Consider the following 15,773-nt stretch of genomic DNA (forward strand, 5'->3'; position numbering starts at 1 on the left):
ATATTTGTACCCAGATGGTTCACTGCTTATGGAATGTTTATATTTTTAAAATTGAAAAAAAAAAACTTCTTAAAAAAAGAAATTCCACCTGGTCAGATTCTTGTCTTTACTTTATAATAGATGAAATGCCTTTGTCTCTAGAACATAAAACGGCAGGAGCAACAAGCACCAACTAACACCCCCCGCAAAGTGTTTTTTGTTAGTTTGATATTAAACGGCCTCGTCTTTCCCTTTGCAGGACAGGGACTCCCTTTTATGGTTGGGGAAGGTAGGCTCCTCGTTCAAGGGCAGAATTTCAGGCTAAAGCCTAGTCGCCAATCAGAATACGGATTCCAGTTGCGGGGCAACAGCTGTCCAGCCGCTGATTGCAAAAGAAGCTTGCGTTTCCTTGGAGACAGGAACTCTCGGCTCACGAAGTTGACTAGCTCGAAGGCCGCCATGAGCTCCCGCGGAGGCAAGCAGGAAACTAGCGGGTCCATGGATGTAGCCGGAGTGCGGATTATGCCCCACGAACTGCGCTTCGTGGATGCGATGCCAGGCAGATGTTACAGAGCGCAGCTCAGCGTCCAAAACCTGCATAAACGCAGCTGTTCGCTTCATTTATTACCTCCGGAACGGCCTCAGGTGGGGCGGGAACAAGGCAGTCGTTATTTTTGAAGGCTCCGAACAAACTGTTTTTTTAGCTGGTGTGCGAATCATATGGGAGGAATTCGTTTTGTTTCAGCAGCATCAAACTCAATGAGTTCTAATGAGAAACCTCTTTACCAAGAGACCTTTAATTTGGATGTCCATCTTTGGCAGGGAGGCATACCTAAAGAAAAAAAAGGATACTAAGTGGGTTACTGGGATTCACTAATTATTTTTGAAGAGCCGTTTATTATTTCTTGCTCTATGATTAGCATATGGAGGGGGGATAGTTTTGATTCCTCCAGTTATTTATAGGTTAAAAACATACGTGTCTGCAATCTTGAACAAAGATAGTTCAATAGTAAGATGAAATAAGAATTCAGTCAATAAAAAGTTACAATTTAACAGGAAATACATAATTTTGAATCAGCACAATATTGTCTAGTAATTCAGATTTATTGTACCATTTTTGAATCTGTTGCTAGATCTGTTACTATGTCATCAGATTATTAACAGGCATAAAAACTCAGTGACTGTAAATTTGGGAAAGAAGCTTACAAGATATTACAGGGTAAATAGTTCAAGGTGAATAAGGAGGCATGAATGAGATTACAGTCCCTTTAAAAAGCAGGTGACTTTCCTAATTGGTACTTTCTCTTTCATATTTGTTTGTATATTTCCTATGTTTATGATACATTTTCACACTACCTCAGTACTTCCTCTTACATTATTGCCCCCCCCCCATCAATTTTTATTTGCATTATAATTTTCTCTGGTGAAACTGTATGGTGATGAAGATTCTCAAGTTCAGATAACTTTTCTAAAATTGAATGATTTCTTAATTTTGTAGTTCAAACTAATTATGGAAAATCCAAAGAAACCTGTTGCTTCTGGCCTTTACATAACAGCTACTGTGGAATATCGTCCGGACAGTGAGGAAGACCTTCATGATAGGCTCCTCCTTCATGTAGAGAAAAAAGTAATTGAAATTCCTCTGATTGGGTATGACATCTCAATATAAAACTCTACTATTGGTTAAATATTTGGCAAGCATTTGCACAACACTAAACCCCAACAAATGGTTGTGATGATTAGTTTATTTTAAAACAGGAAGTTGTAAAATAAAATTTGTGGCTCTGCAAACCCCTAAAATAATTTTTATATGACCTCCAACTAAACCTAATTATTTAATTAGAGTAGCATTGGGTAAGTAAACAATATGCCACATTTAATAATTACAATTTTAACCTATGTACTTCAGGGGGTCTTAATCTTTGTTATAATGAAGCAGCCCATTTGTCTTGCACTAATGTGGAGCAAAACCTGGAACAAATTTTGATTATTTCTTCATTGTGTCTGTGCAAGGCCAATCAGAAAAAAACATTAACCCTACTTATAAGTGCTTATGACTCCTAACACAGTTCCAGAAGTTCTTAGTTTAATGTGTTTTATTTAATTTGCTTTGTTAGGTGTGAAATATGGCAGTATTTCTTATACCAAGTATTGTAAGTTTATGTAATACTAAAGTCATATAGAGTGGTACTATGAACTCTGGCGCAAAATTTTCACATCAAAATGCATTGAGTACCAATGGCATTGAAGTGCATCGAGTTTGGTTCTATATTATATAGAAATAGGCAATAAGTATTAAAATATTTTGACATGAAAAGAATTTCAAACTAAATGAAATACAGTTGCAAATTAATATGTTTTCATCGTGCTTATTACTTAAAAAATGTAACAACATAAGTACTAAGTTAAGAAAGGTAGTGCATCTGTTGAAAAAGTTTAAAATACTTTATTTCCCTTGAAATGTATTTAAAAATCAAATCAATACAATGATATAAAACCAATAAAATGCACTTTTTTTGCAGATTACATCCATGTTGTTTCTTAGAAATTGAACCTGAGATAAATTTTGGAACAGTGATTGCGAACAGTAAAATAATACATGCAGTAACCAAAATCACAAACTATGGCTCATCCCCAGGTAAATATTTTATGAAATTTATTTTTGGTTCAGTATGAAATATGAACCCACTGAAGCAGAAACAAATATGACATAGTTCAATGGCTGGAGCTCTCATGCAACATGGTAAACCATATTGTGCTTTGATTTAGGATATTAACTAGATTTGAATTGTGGCATACATTATGTTAAGACTGAATGCGTTAATCAAAATATGAAAATGCTTTATTTTACAATAGTTTATCTCAACCATTAATATATTATCAACACTTGAATCTGTTGTTTATCCCTGGCAAATGCTTTTATGAGTGATTTCACAGTGAAATCCCTGTAGCACCAATGTTCTATTGCATGAGCTACTTTTTATACTTTCCCCATCACACGGAGGATATGTATGTATGTATATGTGTGTATGTGTGTATGTATATGTACACACACACACACACATCCTGTATATATTTAAACAGACACACATACATACATACCGTATATACTTTTTCGGAGTATAAGACGCACTTTTTTTCCTCAAAAAAGAGCCTGAAAATCTGGGTGCGTCTTATACATCGAATACAGCATTTTTTGCCCCCAAAAGCCCCACCCCTTCACCAAAATGGCCGTGCATACCCTTATGGAGGCTTTCAGAGAGCTCCTGGGGGCTGGGGAGGACAGAAATGAGTAAAAAACGGACAGTTTTTTGTCCCTCCAGCCCCCAGCAGCACTCTGTAAACCTCCATAAGGCTATGCATGCAAGTTTTTTGACAAAAAACGGGCCCATTTTTGAGAAAAATGGGGGGTTTCTGCTCATTTCTGCCCCCCACGGAACACTCTGCAAGCCCCCCAAAGGCTATTCATGCCTTTATTTTTGAAAAAAAGGGGAGCGTTTTCACGAAAAACGGGCTGTTTTGGGGAGGTTTGCAGAGTGCAAAACCTTTTTTTTTCCTTTTGGAAAGCTCTTTAACTGATTGATGAGAAATTACATTGATCAAGTGCTGTGCTGTGCGCTAATTGCGAATAGTTTTTTCTTTTCTCCCTCACTTTCTTGGGGATCTGTTTCAGAATGGTTATTTCCCTATCTTGGTATTTCACGGCTTGCCCCCTTTGTGCACTCAGAATTTCATCTCTTGTGGTTTTTCTGAGAAATTTAATGTGTACCTCCCTGGGTACGTTGTGTGTTCTAGCATATGCTGAGTTCACTCTATAAACCAAATCAAGTTCCCACCCCACCTGTTGTTTCTCTTTCTGGATGTATTCAGCCAGAATACACCTGGAAACATCTACCTACCTACCAGTGGTGGGTTTCAAAATTTTTTGGAACCTACTCTGTGGGTGTGGCCTCCTTTGTGGGAGTGGCTTGCCGGCCATGTGACCTGGTGGGAGTGGCTTGGCAGTCATGTGACCAGGTGGGCATGGCTAACTTGGAAAATGTGGTGAAACTCACTTAACGATGCTCTTGCTTAGCAACCAAAATTTTGGGCTCAATTGTGGTCATAAGTTCTTTTTCTTTCTTTCTTTCATCTCTCTCTCCCAGTTTCTTTTTTTTCTTTTTCTTTTTCTCTCTCTCTCTGGCTCTTTGTCTCTCTCTCCCTCTCTCCCTCTCTGTCTCCCTCTGTCATTTTCTCTGGGTGTCTATCTGTCTGTCTCTCTCTCTCTCTCTCCTCCTTCCCCCATCTCTGTCACTCTGTGTGTGTGTCTGTCTGTCTCTCACTCACTCTGTGTGTGTGTGTGTGTGTGTCTGTCTCTGTCTCTCCCTCTGTCTCTCTCCCCTCCCTTCCTCTCTCTCTGTCACTCTGTGTATGTGGGTGTGTCTGTCTCTCACTCATTCACTTAATCACTCACTCTGTGTGTGTCTCTCTTTCTCTCCCTCCCTCCCCCTCTCTGTCTGTGTGTGTGTGTGTGTGTCTGTCAGTCTCTCTGATTCCCTCCCTCACTCCCTCTCTCTGTTCCTCTCTCTGTCTGTCTCTCTGTCTGTCTCACTCACACACACACACTGTGGTCACCTTGTTGAGTGTTCCAATCACATTTGAAACACTCAACAACTGGCTTGCATTTATGGTATTTTGCAGCATTCTGCAGTCATAGGACCAAAATATATGCTTTTAACCATATATTTTGGTCCTATGACTGCAGAATGCTGCAAAATACCATAAATGCAGGGCAGTTGTTGAGTGTTTCAAATGTGATTGGAACACTCAACAAGGTGACCACAGTGTGTGTGTGTGTGAGTGAGACAGACAGACAGACAGAGGAACAGAGATAGGGAGTGAGGGAGGGAATCAGAGAGAGACTGACAGAGTCTGACAGAATCAGAGAGGTACTTTTAACTACCTGGCAGCGGCGTTTTTCCTTGGGGGGCTCCTCAGAACATCCCAAGACTTCGGAGGGAAGCTTACATCCCCTTTTCCAACTGGCCTTTCCTCGCTTGGAGAGCTTCGGAGGGAAGCTTCTGCAGAAGGCCGGGCGAGTGACAACAAGTTCCCACCATTACGAAGCCTCGGAGGCTGTAATTTTCTGAGCTGTGCGCGCGCGCCTGTTTTCCACGGCGTGGAGCAGCAGCGAGGTTTGTGTGGCCGGCAATCACTCCAAATGCCATCCGGGAAGACGAGGAACGTGAGGGGGGACCGTTGACGGCCTCCGCAATCATCGCTCGCCTCGCAGAGCCTCGCTGCTGCTCCACGGCGTGGAAAACAGGCGCGCGCGCACAGCTCAGAAAATTACAACCTCCGAGACTTCGTAGCGGCGGGAACTTGTTGTCACTCGGCCGGGCTTATGCAGAAGCTTCCCTCCGAAGCGTTCTGAGCCTCGGAGGCTGTAATTTTCTGAGCTGTGCGCGCGCACCTGTTTTCCACGGTGTGGAGCAGCAGCGAGGCTCTGCGAGGCGAGCGATGATTGCGGAGGCCGTCAACGGTCCCCCCTCGCGTTCCTCCTCTTCCCGGATGGCATCCTGAGTCATTGCCGGCCATGCAGAATCTCGCCGCTGCTCCACGCCGTGGAAAACAGGCGCGCGCGCACAGCTCAGAAAATTACTTTGTAACGGCGGGAACTTGTTGTCACTCGGCCAGGCTTATGCAGAAGCTTCCCTCCGAAGCGTTCTGAGCCTCGGAGGCTGTAATTTTCTGAGCTGTGCGCGCGCGCCTGTTTTCCACGGCGTGGAGCAGCAGCGAGGCTCTGCGAGGCGAGCGATGATTGCGGAGGCCGTCAACGGTCCCCCCTCGCGTTCCTCGTCTTCCCGGATGGCATCCTGAGTCATTGCCGGCCACGCAGAATCTCGCCGCTGCTCCACGCCATGGAAAACAGGCGCGCGTGCACAGCTCAGAAAATTACAGCCTCCGAGACTTCGTAACGGTGGGAACTTGTTGTCACTCACCCGGGCTTCTGCAGACGCTTCCCTCTGAAGCGTTCTGAGGGAGGAAGGGCCAGTTGGGAAAGGGGCTTTGCTCCTGCTCCGGGCTGTAATTGCACCTATGTTTTCCACGGCGTGGAGCAGCAGCAAGGCTCTGCGCGGCCAGCGATGATTCCGGAGGCCATCAGTGGGGGGCAGGGTCCCCCCTCATGTTCCTCATCTTCCCGGATGGCCCCTGGAATCATCGCTGGCTGCGCAGAGCCTTGCCGCTGCTCCACGCCGTGGAAAACAGGCGCGCACGCACAGCTCAGAAAATTACAGCCTCCGAGACTTCGTAATGGTGGGAACTTGTTGTCACTCACCCGGGCTTCTGCAGAAGCTTCCCTCCAAAGCCCTCCAAGCGAGGAAAGGCCAGTTGGGAAAGGGGCTTTGCTCCTGCTCCGGGCTGTAATTGCGCCTATGTTTTCCACGGCGTGGGGCCGCGGCCAGAAGACAAGGAACAGCAGTGGCGGCGGGGAGTCAGCCCCGATGCAAAAAACGCCAAGGGGGCGGGGCAGGAAATTACTTCCGGGTTCATTCTTCAACCGGATCGCGCGATCCGGTGCGATCCGGTAGAAACCCACCACTGCTACCTACCTACTCACTCTCTCTCCCTACCTACCTACTGTATCTCTCTCTCTCTCTCTCTCTCTCTCTCTTTCTCTCTATCCCTCTACCTATCTACCTACCCTCTATCTCTCTCTCCCTCTCTATTTCTCTCTCTCTCTATCCCTCTACCTGCCTACCTACCTACCCTCCCTCTCCTTCCCCCTCCCTCCTACTGTACTTCTCTCTCTCTCTCTCTCTCTCTCTCTCTCTCTTTCCCTTTATCTACCTACCTACCTAACTACTCTCTCTCTCTACCTACCTACTGTATTTCTCTCTCTTTCTCTCCCTCTATCTACCTACCTACTTTTTTTTAAAAATTGCCTCTTCAAAACCTTGGTGCGTCTTATACTCCGGTGCATCTTATACTCGGAAAAATACGGTACCTACCTACCTACCTACCTACCCACCCACCCACCCATATCCATATATATATATACACATACACATACAGTATATATGACAAAACTAGTGTTGTGACAGCACAATTCCCTTTTTGTTTGTACCTGCAACTCATAATGGATGTACAAAAGGGCTGGCACTTGTATTGTGATGGTATTATACTTGTTTGACATTGGTCTTTTTTCCTCCTATGAATGAAAAATAAGGAAATATTACATCATGCAAATGATATAAAATGATACACTCCCATAAGCAGTAATATACAGTTAACTAGCAATCTCTGTCTTGAATGCTTATTGGAAAAGCAGTCTTCACTATTGTTCAAAGTGTAAGCAGGGTATTCCAGAGTAAGGACAATATCAAGAAGTCTTGTTTCTGCATTTCTTTTCCTGTAATATATTGTGAGAGGGATTTGCAAGCTGCCAGTACAAATAAGGGGGAAGAAATGGACAGGGGTAAATGTATAGAGATTCTCAGTTGAAGATGTTTGGCTTCTCATACAAGAAGCTTCTTCAGCTCTGACAAGATAATGGGGAATGGAAGGATTTATATTCCGTGCAGACAGCTGATCCTTTGCCACTATCTTGTCCCCACTATCCTGTCAGAACTGAATAAGTTTCTTGGGTGAGAAGCTAAACATCTTCAAAGAAAAAACAAAAAAGTCCAGTTGCTTCCTGAAAAAACAACCATGACCTGAATGACTGAGAATCTCTACAGACATTTAGCTATACAGTTTGGAATGAACACTCTTTGAATGGTATGGGAGTAGCAATGGATTTCCAGAGAAAATATTGCAGACTACAGGAACCAGGAGCACTACTCAGGACACTGATAAACCTCCAAGCGCTTCAAGGATTTTCTAAAAGGATGCAGATTACCAGCTGTCTGCAAGGAATACAAATCCTTCCATTCCCCTCTATCCTGTCAGATCTAAAGAAGCTTCTTGGATGAGAAGTGAAATGTCTTCAAAAGAAAAAACAGAGTCCAGTTGCCTCTTGAAAAAGTACCTTTGGGACAGGATTAAATGTTTAGTTTTCATTATATAGCTAAAGCATAGCAATAGCACTTAGACTGATTTTTCTGCTCTATGGTGCTTTACAGCACTCTGAGCGATTTACATTGTTAGCATATTGCCCCCAACAATCTGGGTCCTCATTTTACTGACCTTGGAAGGATGGAAGGCTGAATCAACCTTGAATTGGTCAGGATCAAACTCCTGACTATGGGCCAAGGTTGCCTACAATACTGCATTCTAACCAGTGCAATGTATAATGATTGATGTATATGTCAACTCTCGAAACAACTCTAGATGAAGCTATACTTTGCTTCATTTCTAAGTTCCTATGCATATGGGGGGGGGGAGGGGGATGTGAAGAATGTAGAATGTTTTCCTCTACAGTGCCAGACATAACAGCAATAAAACCCATGAGAACAAAGGTCAGCGGAATCTAGCAATTGCAGGAGGGAGTGATGAAAAGTTCATCACCTGCTTGGTTGGTTAACGTGACCTGTGACACAAGGGGGGGTGGACAATGTCTATTCTTTAATTATATCAAAGCATGGGAATTATTCAGAGTTGGTTTCACATTTGAACGTGTCGATATGATGTACCCAATAAACAGGAACTGAGAAAAGCCACAACCTTAGAATCATTAATTGATTGGGAGCATTACTCGGAACCATGACACTATAATTGTTAAATTTTAAATTCTTTCATTTCTATGGTTGTATGTACAATGAGAGGAGTTTGCAGTTCTGCTTGATTGTATGATTGCTTGGATTTAACATTTATTGTTAGCTTTACCTCAGAGGAATGTATAAGTATACATTAACTGTAACTGCAGCAAAACTGCTTTTTATAAACTTGGAACTATGACTTTTCCAAAAACAATAATGAATGTGAACAATAAATAACAGTAAACAACTCACATTATTCATCCACATTATCATACAAATATGACTGAGAAAGAGCTGAGGAAGACAGAATCTTGATGAGATGATGCATCTTGATGATGTATCTTATCATGCTGTTATTGTGATCCTTTTATAGCATAGCATAGCATAGCACAGAATTCTTTATTGGCCATGTGTGATTGGACACACAAGGACATTGTCTTTGGTGTATATGCTCTCAGTATACATAAAAGAAAAGATACATTTGTCACAAATCATAAGGTACAACCATAAAGTACAATCATAAGGTAATGTTATTGTAAGCCTTTTATCATATATCATATCGACTAAAATGGTTTTGTTTTTATTTTATTTTTATATATTAAGGTACATTTCATATAAAATATAGAGGAAGTGTTCCAATTATTATAGCACCAATCAGTGGCGTGATAGAACCAAAAACAATGAAATTGATAAAAGTAGAGATATGTACCGATGTACCCAAAATACTTAATCAACTAGCCACGTAAGTATAGTATATTTAAATTGCAATGTTGTCTCTTTTAATTTAATTTTGAATTAAATTTTATGATACATATAAATAAATGGAAGCATATGCTGTATGCTTCTTACATTTACTGTAGTATTATTTGCCCTTTCACTGCCTGGATATGTTTAACTACAATATTTGTGTCAGTGAAATAAGTAAAAATATTGTCAATTCAAAGTGTGTATGTAATAAGAACAATTTGACCGAATGATAGATCCTTTTTATTACATATACTCAATTTCCTATCTAAAGAATGGATAGACGTGCTTAACTAAATTATATGACAGAGCTCAGTGCATTGAGTATCACAGTCTCAGATTGTTTAATTTTATTTAGATAGAATGCAAAGGTAAATTTCAATTCTCAGTAAAATCTAATTTGAAGCCTTATTTAAAAATCTTTCCTATATTGAAATTTGGTGTTTCCTTTATTATTCCAAATTGGGGATAATGATGAATTAGTAAATTCTTTTAATATGTAATATTCAGAGCACTTAGTATTCTGATACGAAACATTTAATGTTACAAATAGGCAACTGTTATAAGTTTCAGGTGTGTTTAGATTTAGGTTTAGGTTTATTTGGATTTATATGCCGCCCTTCTCCAAAAGGACTCAGGGCGGCGTACAACATTAAAAACACACATCACAAAAGTTAAAAAAAAAGATTAAACCCATTTCCAAAAAGACCAAACTGATTTTTTTAAAAAAAGAAACAATACATTTAAAATAAATTAACATTAACATTAACAGGCCAGGCTGGCTTGCTGGAAAAGCCAACTTTTTAGGGCGCGTCGGAAGGACCGGAGGTCAGGGATTATGCGGAGCTCCAGGGGCAGCTCATTCCAGAGGGAAGGCGCTCCCATAGAGAAGGCTCTCCCCCTGGGGGTCACCAGCCGACACTGCTTGGCCGACGGCACCCTGAGGAGGCCAACTCTGTGGGGTCGTACTGGACGGTGGGAGGCTACTGGTGGCAGTAGGTGGTCTTGCAGGTACCCTGGGCCTAAGCCATGGAGCGCTTTAAAGGTCATAATTAATACCTTGAATCGCACCCGGAAAACAACCGGCAACCAGTGCAGGCCGCCTAAAAGGGGTGTGACATGGGAGCACCTAGGTACCCCCATGACAACCTGCGCGGCCACATTCTAGACCAACTAAAGCCTCCGGGTGCTCTTCAAGGGCAGCTCCATGTAGAGAGCATTGCAGTAGTCCAGGCGAGAAAGGACGAGGGCATGAGTGACTGTGCACAGAGCATCCCGATCCAGGAAGGGGCGCAACTGGCATACCAGGCGAACCTGGTAAAAGGCCCCCCTGGTCACGGCCGTCAGGTGTTCTTCTAAACTAAGCCGCGTATCCAGGAGGACTCCCAGATTGCGAGCCTTCTCTGAGGGGGCTAAAATTTCTCCCCCTATCGTCAAAGATGGAACAAGATGTACAAATCGGGATGACGGGAACCACAGCCATTCAGTCTTGGAGGGATTGAGCTTGAGTCTGTTCCTCCCCATCCAGATCCGCACAGCCTCCAGGCATCGGGACATCACGTCGAGGGCATCGTTTGGGTGGTTTGGGGTAGAGATGAAAAGTTGGGTATCACCAGCATATTGATGATACTGTACCCCAAAACCACGGATGATCTCGCCCAGCGGTTTCATGTATATGTTGAACAGGAGGGGTGAGAGAACCGACCCCTGGGGCACCCCACAAGTGACGCGCCTGGGGGTCGATCTCTGCCCTCCAGTCAACACAAACTGTGACCGATCCGTCAGGTAGGAGGAGAACCACCATAAAACGGTGCCCCCCACTCCCAACCCCCCGAGTCATCGCAGTAGGATACCATGGTCGATGGTATCGAAAGCCGCCGAGAGGTCTAATAGGACCAGGACATAGGAACAGCCCCTGTCCCGGGCCTGCCAGAGATCATCGACCAACGCGACCAATGCCGTCTCCATGCTGTACCCGGGCCTGAAACCCGACTGAAACGGATCCAGGTAGACAGCTGTATCCAGGTACTGGGGAAGCTGACGTGCTACCACACTCTCGACAACCTTCGCTACAAAGCGAAGGTTGGAGACCGGACGATAGTTGGCTAAAGAAGCTGGGTCCAGGGAAGGCTTCTTGAGGAGGGGCCTCACCACTGCCTCCTTCAAGGCGGTGGGAAAGAACCCCTCTCTCAATGAAGCGTTGGTAATCGCCTGGAGCCAGCCTCGTGTCACCTCCCGGGAAGCCGAAACTAACCAAGAGGGACACGGGTCCAGCACACAAGTGGCAGCACTGAGTCTCCCCATAATCCTGTCCATGCCTTCGGGGGTCACAGGGTCAAACCCATCCCAGATTGTCTCCTCAAGGTTCATCCCCATTGGCTCGCCCGAATCTACCCAGTCAGAGTCCAAGCCTGTCCGGATCTGAGCGATTTTATCCTGCAGATACTGAACAAATTCTTCAGCCCTACCCTGCAAGGGGTCTTCCCCAGTTCCTTGGTTAAGTAAGGAGCAGGTCACCCTAAACAGGGCGGCTGGGCGGTTATCTGCAGACGCGATAAGAGCGGAAAAATATTGCCGTTTTGCCGCTTCTATCGCCACTAAGTAGGATTTAATATAAATTCTTACTAGTGTTCGATCAGATTCGGACCGGCTGGCCCTCCAGCCACTCTCTAGGCATCTTTTCCGGTGTTTCATCTCCCGGCGCTCCCCGGTAAACCAGGGAGCCATCCAGGATCGACACCGGGTCAGAGGCCGCAAAGGCACAACACGATCCAAAGCCCCAGCGGCAGCCCTATCCCAGGCTCCCACTACGGCTTCGGTCGAGTTGTGAGCAAGGGATTCAGGAAAAGTCCCAATCTCCATCAGGAACCTTTTTGGGTCCATCAGGTGCCTAGGGCGGTGTCTGTGTATGTGAAATATGTTAATATATCTTAAATTCCAAATGATTTAATGTGGCATTATTAACTTATGATTGTCCTGAAGCTCAAAATTCCTTTTTTTAATCTGTTGTTATCCAAAGTGTGGAGTTGCAGGGAGTGCCCACTGCTGTGATAAAGATCAAAGCCAATATTGTGGAACAAGTTCTTGAGGTTTTAGGTGTGCCTCACTCAAATACTATCCAGTGTGTTAATTTTGGATATGTTTACTTTGGAACCTCCAAGATAGAGGAAGTTGTTCTTCACAATAAAAGTCCAGAGCCTATGGATTGGGTGGCAGTCTTGATGGATAATGCTGTTGGTGGAGAGATGGTAAGGAAACTCTTGATTTTAGTCCTGCTTTTAAACACCTATCTCTTTTTCAGAAGAATTCCCTTTCCTCTCTATCATACTTAGAAGCTATCAAAGGAGAAATAAAGTTTGTTACTGTTTTACATTTTGGCTACTATTTGTATATAAATGAGAGGTCCTATGATTCTTGCACTTGATAATATAATGTGAAAAGGTAAGAGTAAACTATAGGGCAGATTTGGGTGTTGTATTTTTAAACAGAGTTCGTATAAGCATTCAAAAGCCAGTTTTAAATTACATTCTAGTATTGTCCACAAATTTACTTCTGACCTCTCTTACAAATAAATGAAACGTTAGAACATGGGACAATATGTTAAAGTGGAATTAAAACCAACCCATTGCTTTGACATTATATGACTTTATTATTTACCCTTAAGGTGTCATGTGAAAGTTGTAAGAATCTTATACATCAGATGAACATTGTAATAGTTTCGGGATTTCTGAAGTGCACAGACATATACATGCCTGTCATATCAATGGACATTTGTTGATGAATAATAATTGTTCAAACTTATTACTTTAAAAATGTTTTGTTATGCTTGTCATGTTTTGAAGCCAGGGGTGTCAAACTTGATTTTATTGAGGGCTGGATCAGCATTGTGGTTGTCGTCTGGGGGCTGGGGTGGGGTGGAGGAGGGGCATGGCCAGGGTGGTCATGGCTGACTGGGTGGGGCCTGGGGACATAGCCAGCTTGACATCACTCATGAGGGTGATGCCTCTGGGGGCTGGGCGGCATTGGGGAGATAATCCAGGGGTCTCCAGTGAGTGGGACAGTGGGCACGAGGCTCGTCCCTCAGAATGAGGTGAGGTGAGGCAGGCAGGGCAGCTACAGCTGGAAACCATGGGCCACTGCTTGCTGCCCCTTGTGTGCAGGGTGGTGGTGGTTTATGGCTATAGCCGCAGCCTGCTGGCCCCTCAGCTGGTCCATGCTGTGGCTCTGGAGCCCACTGCCACTTCTGGGCCAGCCATCCGAGCATCAGGTGGAGGCGGGAGGAGGAACGTGATGCAGATCGCTGGATGGGCTTACTCCATCCCGTTGTCTGTTTTGGCTTGCAGTTAGAGAGCAGGTCTCTGCCAGTCATCTCTTCCATGGCCCCCTCACAGGTCTTGCCCTTGGCCTGCACGTGGAGCATGTTCCTTTCATATACCAAGTGCATCAGCGGCCCACAGAGAGTGGCACTTCACCAGCATGGCTGCCCAGGCCCAGTAGAGATGGGGGGGAGGCACATAATCCTGGCTGGGCTTGGGGGCCCATGGTGCCGATGGAGAACTGGCTTTCCCTACCAATGGTGGCCACCTTTTGCCTGCTGGGCCTGGGCGTGCTCTATCACCTCTCCTTGGACTTTCTAGCTTTGCCTCCTTCATGCTGGGTAGGCCTGGTGCTCCGGGTGGCAGTGGCAGCAGCGGCAGCAGCCTAATGGACCTGTGTGAGTTGCCATGTGGGATAGAGCAGACGTGTTCGGTGGTCTGAATCATGTGCCTCCCCCCAACTCTGCATGCTACAGGTGCTGGTGCCCCGCTGCCACACCTTTTTCCTGGAGGATCAGTTGTGAAGCCCCTGCTGCTGGATAGCTCCCTCCCTGCGCTCGGTGACACACATATACACACACACTCACTCCTGAAAGGCTGGATACGCTGGTGCGGGCATGGCACTTATCTGAAACCTGGTGCCAGCCACACTGAGATGGGGTGGGCTGGGCGGAGATGACACTGGCCCAACGCCTCCTGTGCACATAGGCCTGGGCCACACCATCCCAGCAGGCACAAGTGCCCGCTACCTCCTGTGCACATGTGTGCCTGCCCAAATGGCATGGGCCAGGCTGAAGTGAAGTGGGCCAGCCCCTTAGTTTGCAGAATGGCTGTGCACCTGGATCTGACCACATTGGCCCATGGGCCTTGAGTTTGACACCTGTTTTAAAGGAAAGGTTAGTGGGTTTAGACTTAGTGGCAAGTTTTGTTCACATTTTTATAACTGTTATTTTTTCAGTAAATTTATTAACCTTATATACAATAATACAATCACAGAGGTGGAAGGGACCTTGGAGGTCTTCTAGTCCAACCCCCTGCCTAGGCAGGAAACCCTATACCGTTTCAGACAAATGGCTATCCAACATCTTCTTAAAGACTTCCAGTGTTGGGGCATTCACAATTTCTGGAGGCAAGCTGTTCCACTATTAATTGTTCTAACTGTCAGGAAGTTTCTCCTCAGTTCTAAGTTGCTTCTCTCCTTGATTAGTTTCCACCTATTGCTTCTTGTTCTACCCTCAGGTGCCTTGGAAAATAGTTTGACCCCCTCTTCTTCGCGGCAACCCCTGAGATATTGGAACACTGCTATCATGTCTCCCCTAGTCCTTCTTTCTATTAAACTGGACATACCCAGTTCCTGCAACCGTTCTTCATGAACCGTTCTTGATGAAGATGTTGAAGAGTACTGGGCCCAAAACAGAGCCTTGGGGTACTCCACTGCATATCTCCCTCCATGTAGATGCAATTCCATTGAGGACTACACGTTGAGTGCGGTTGGTCAGCCAATTACGAATCCATCTGGTGGTGATGCTGTCCAACCCACATTCTTCTACTTTATCTAGTAGTAGGTTATTGTCTACCTTATCAAATGCCTTACTGAAATCCAAGTAAACTATATCGACGGCATTCCTCTGGTCTACTAATTTTGTCACTTTGTCAAAGAATGCAATAAGATTAGCCTGGCATGATCTGTTTTTGACAAACCCATGTTGGCTTTTGGCTATTACTTTGTTTGCTTCTAGGTGTTCACTAAGTCATTGCTTGATTATCTTTTCCAGAATCTTTCCTGGTATTGAGGTCAGGCTGATAGGTCTGTAGTTTCCTGGATCTGTTTTTTTCTCTTTTTTTGAAGATGGGAACCACATCAGCTCTTTTCTAGTCCTCTGATAGTTCCCCGGTGCTCCATTTGTGGGTTTCATCCCACCAAGTTTCTGTAGTGGCAACAATATCGTATCTGCCCACTTTTACTTGGATTTCTAATTCACCCTGTTTATTCCTCATACTCTGTGCATTGGTGTATAGACATTTGAGTCCATTTTGATTCACCCTGTGTTTA

At 44.5% G+C, this 15,773-nt stretch overlaps 1 protein-coding gene across 1 annotated transcript in view; it reads left to right on the forward strand.

Moving 5' to 3' along the window:
• The first annotated feature begins 418 nt into the window (after window positions 1-418).
• Window positions 419-15,773, forward strand: part of CFAP47 (cilia and flagella associated protein 47) — a 390,847-nt gene continuing 375,492 nt past the window's right edge. Inside the window, exons 1-5 of the mRNA XM_081950234.1 lie at window positions 419-624; window positions 1,478-1,629; window positions 2,502-2,617; window positions 9,264-9,402; window positions 12,424-12,652. Coding sequence (XP_081806360.1) covers window positions 439-624; window positions 1,478-1,629; window positions 2,502-2,617; window positions 9,264-9,402; window positions 12,424-12,652 — 822 coding nt within the window. The 5' untranslated portion in view covers window positions 419-438. The remainder of the gene's footprint in view (window positions 625-1,477; window positions 1,630-2,501; window positions 2,618-9,263; window positions 9,403-12,423; window positions 12,653-15,773) is intronic.

This window comes from Natrix helvetica (genome assembly GCF_964273705.1).
Source record: "Natrix helvetica genome assembly, chromosome: 4".
NCBI classification, from domain to species: Eukaryota; Metazoa; Chordata; class Lepidosauria; order Squamata; family Natricidae; genus Natrix; species Natrix helvetica.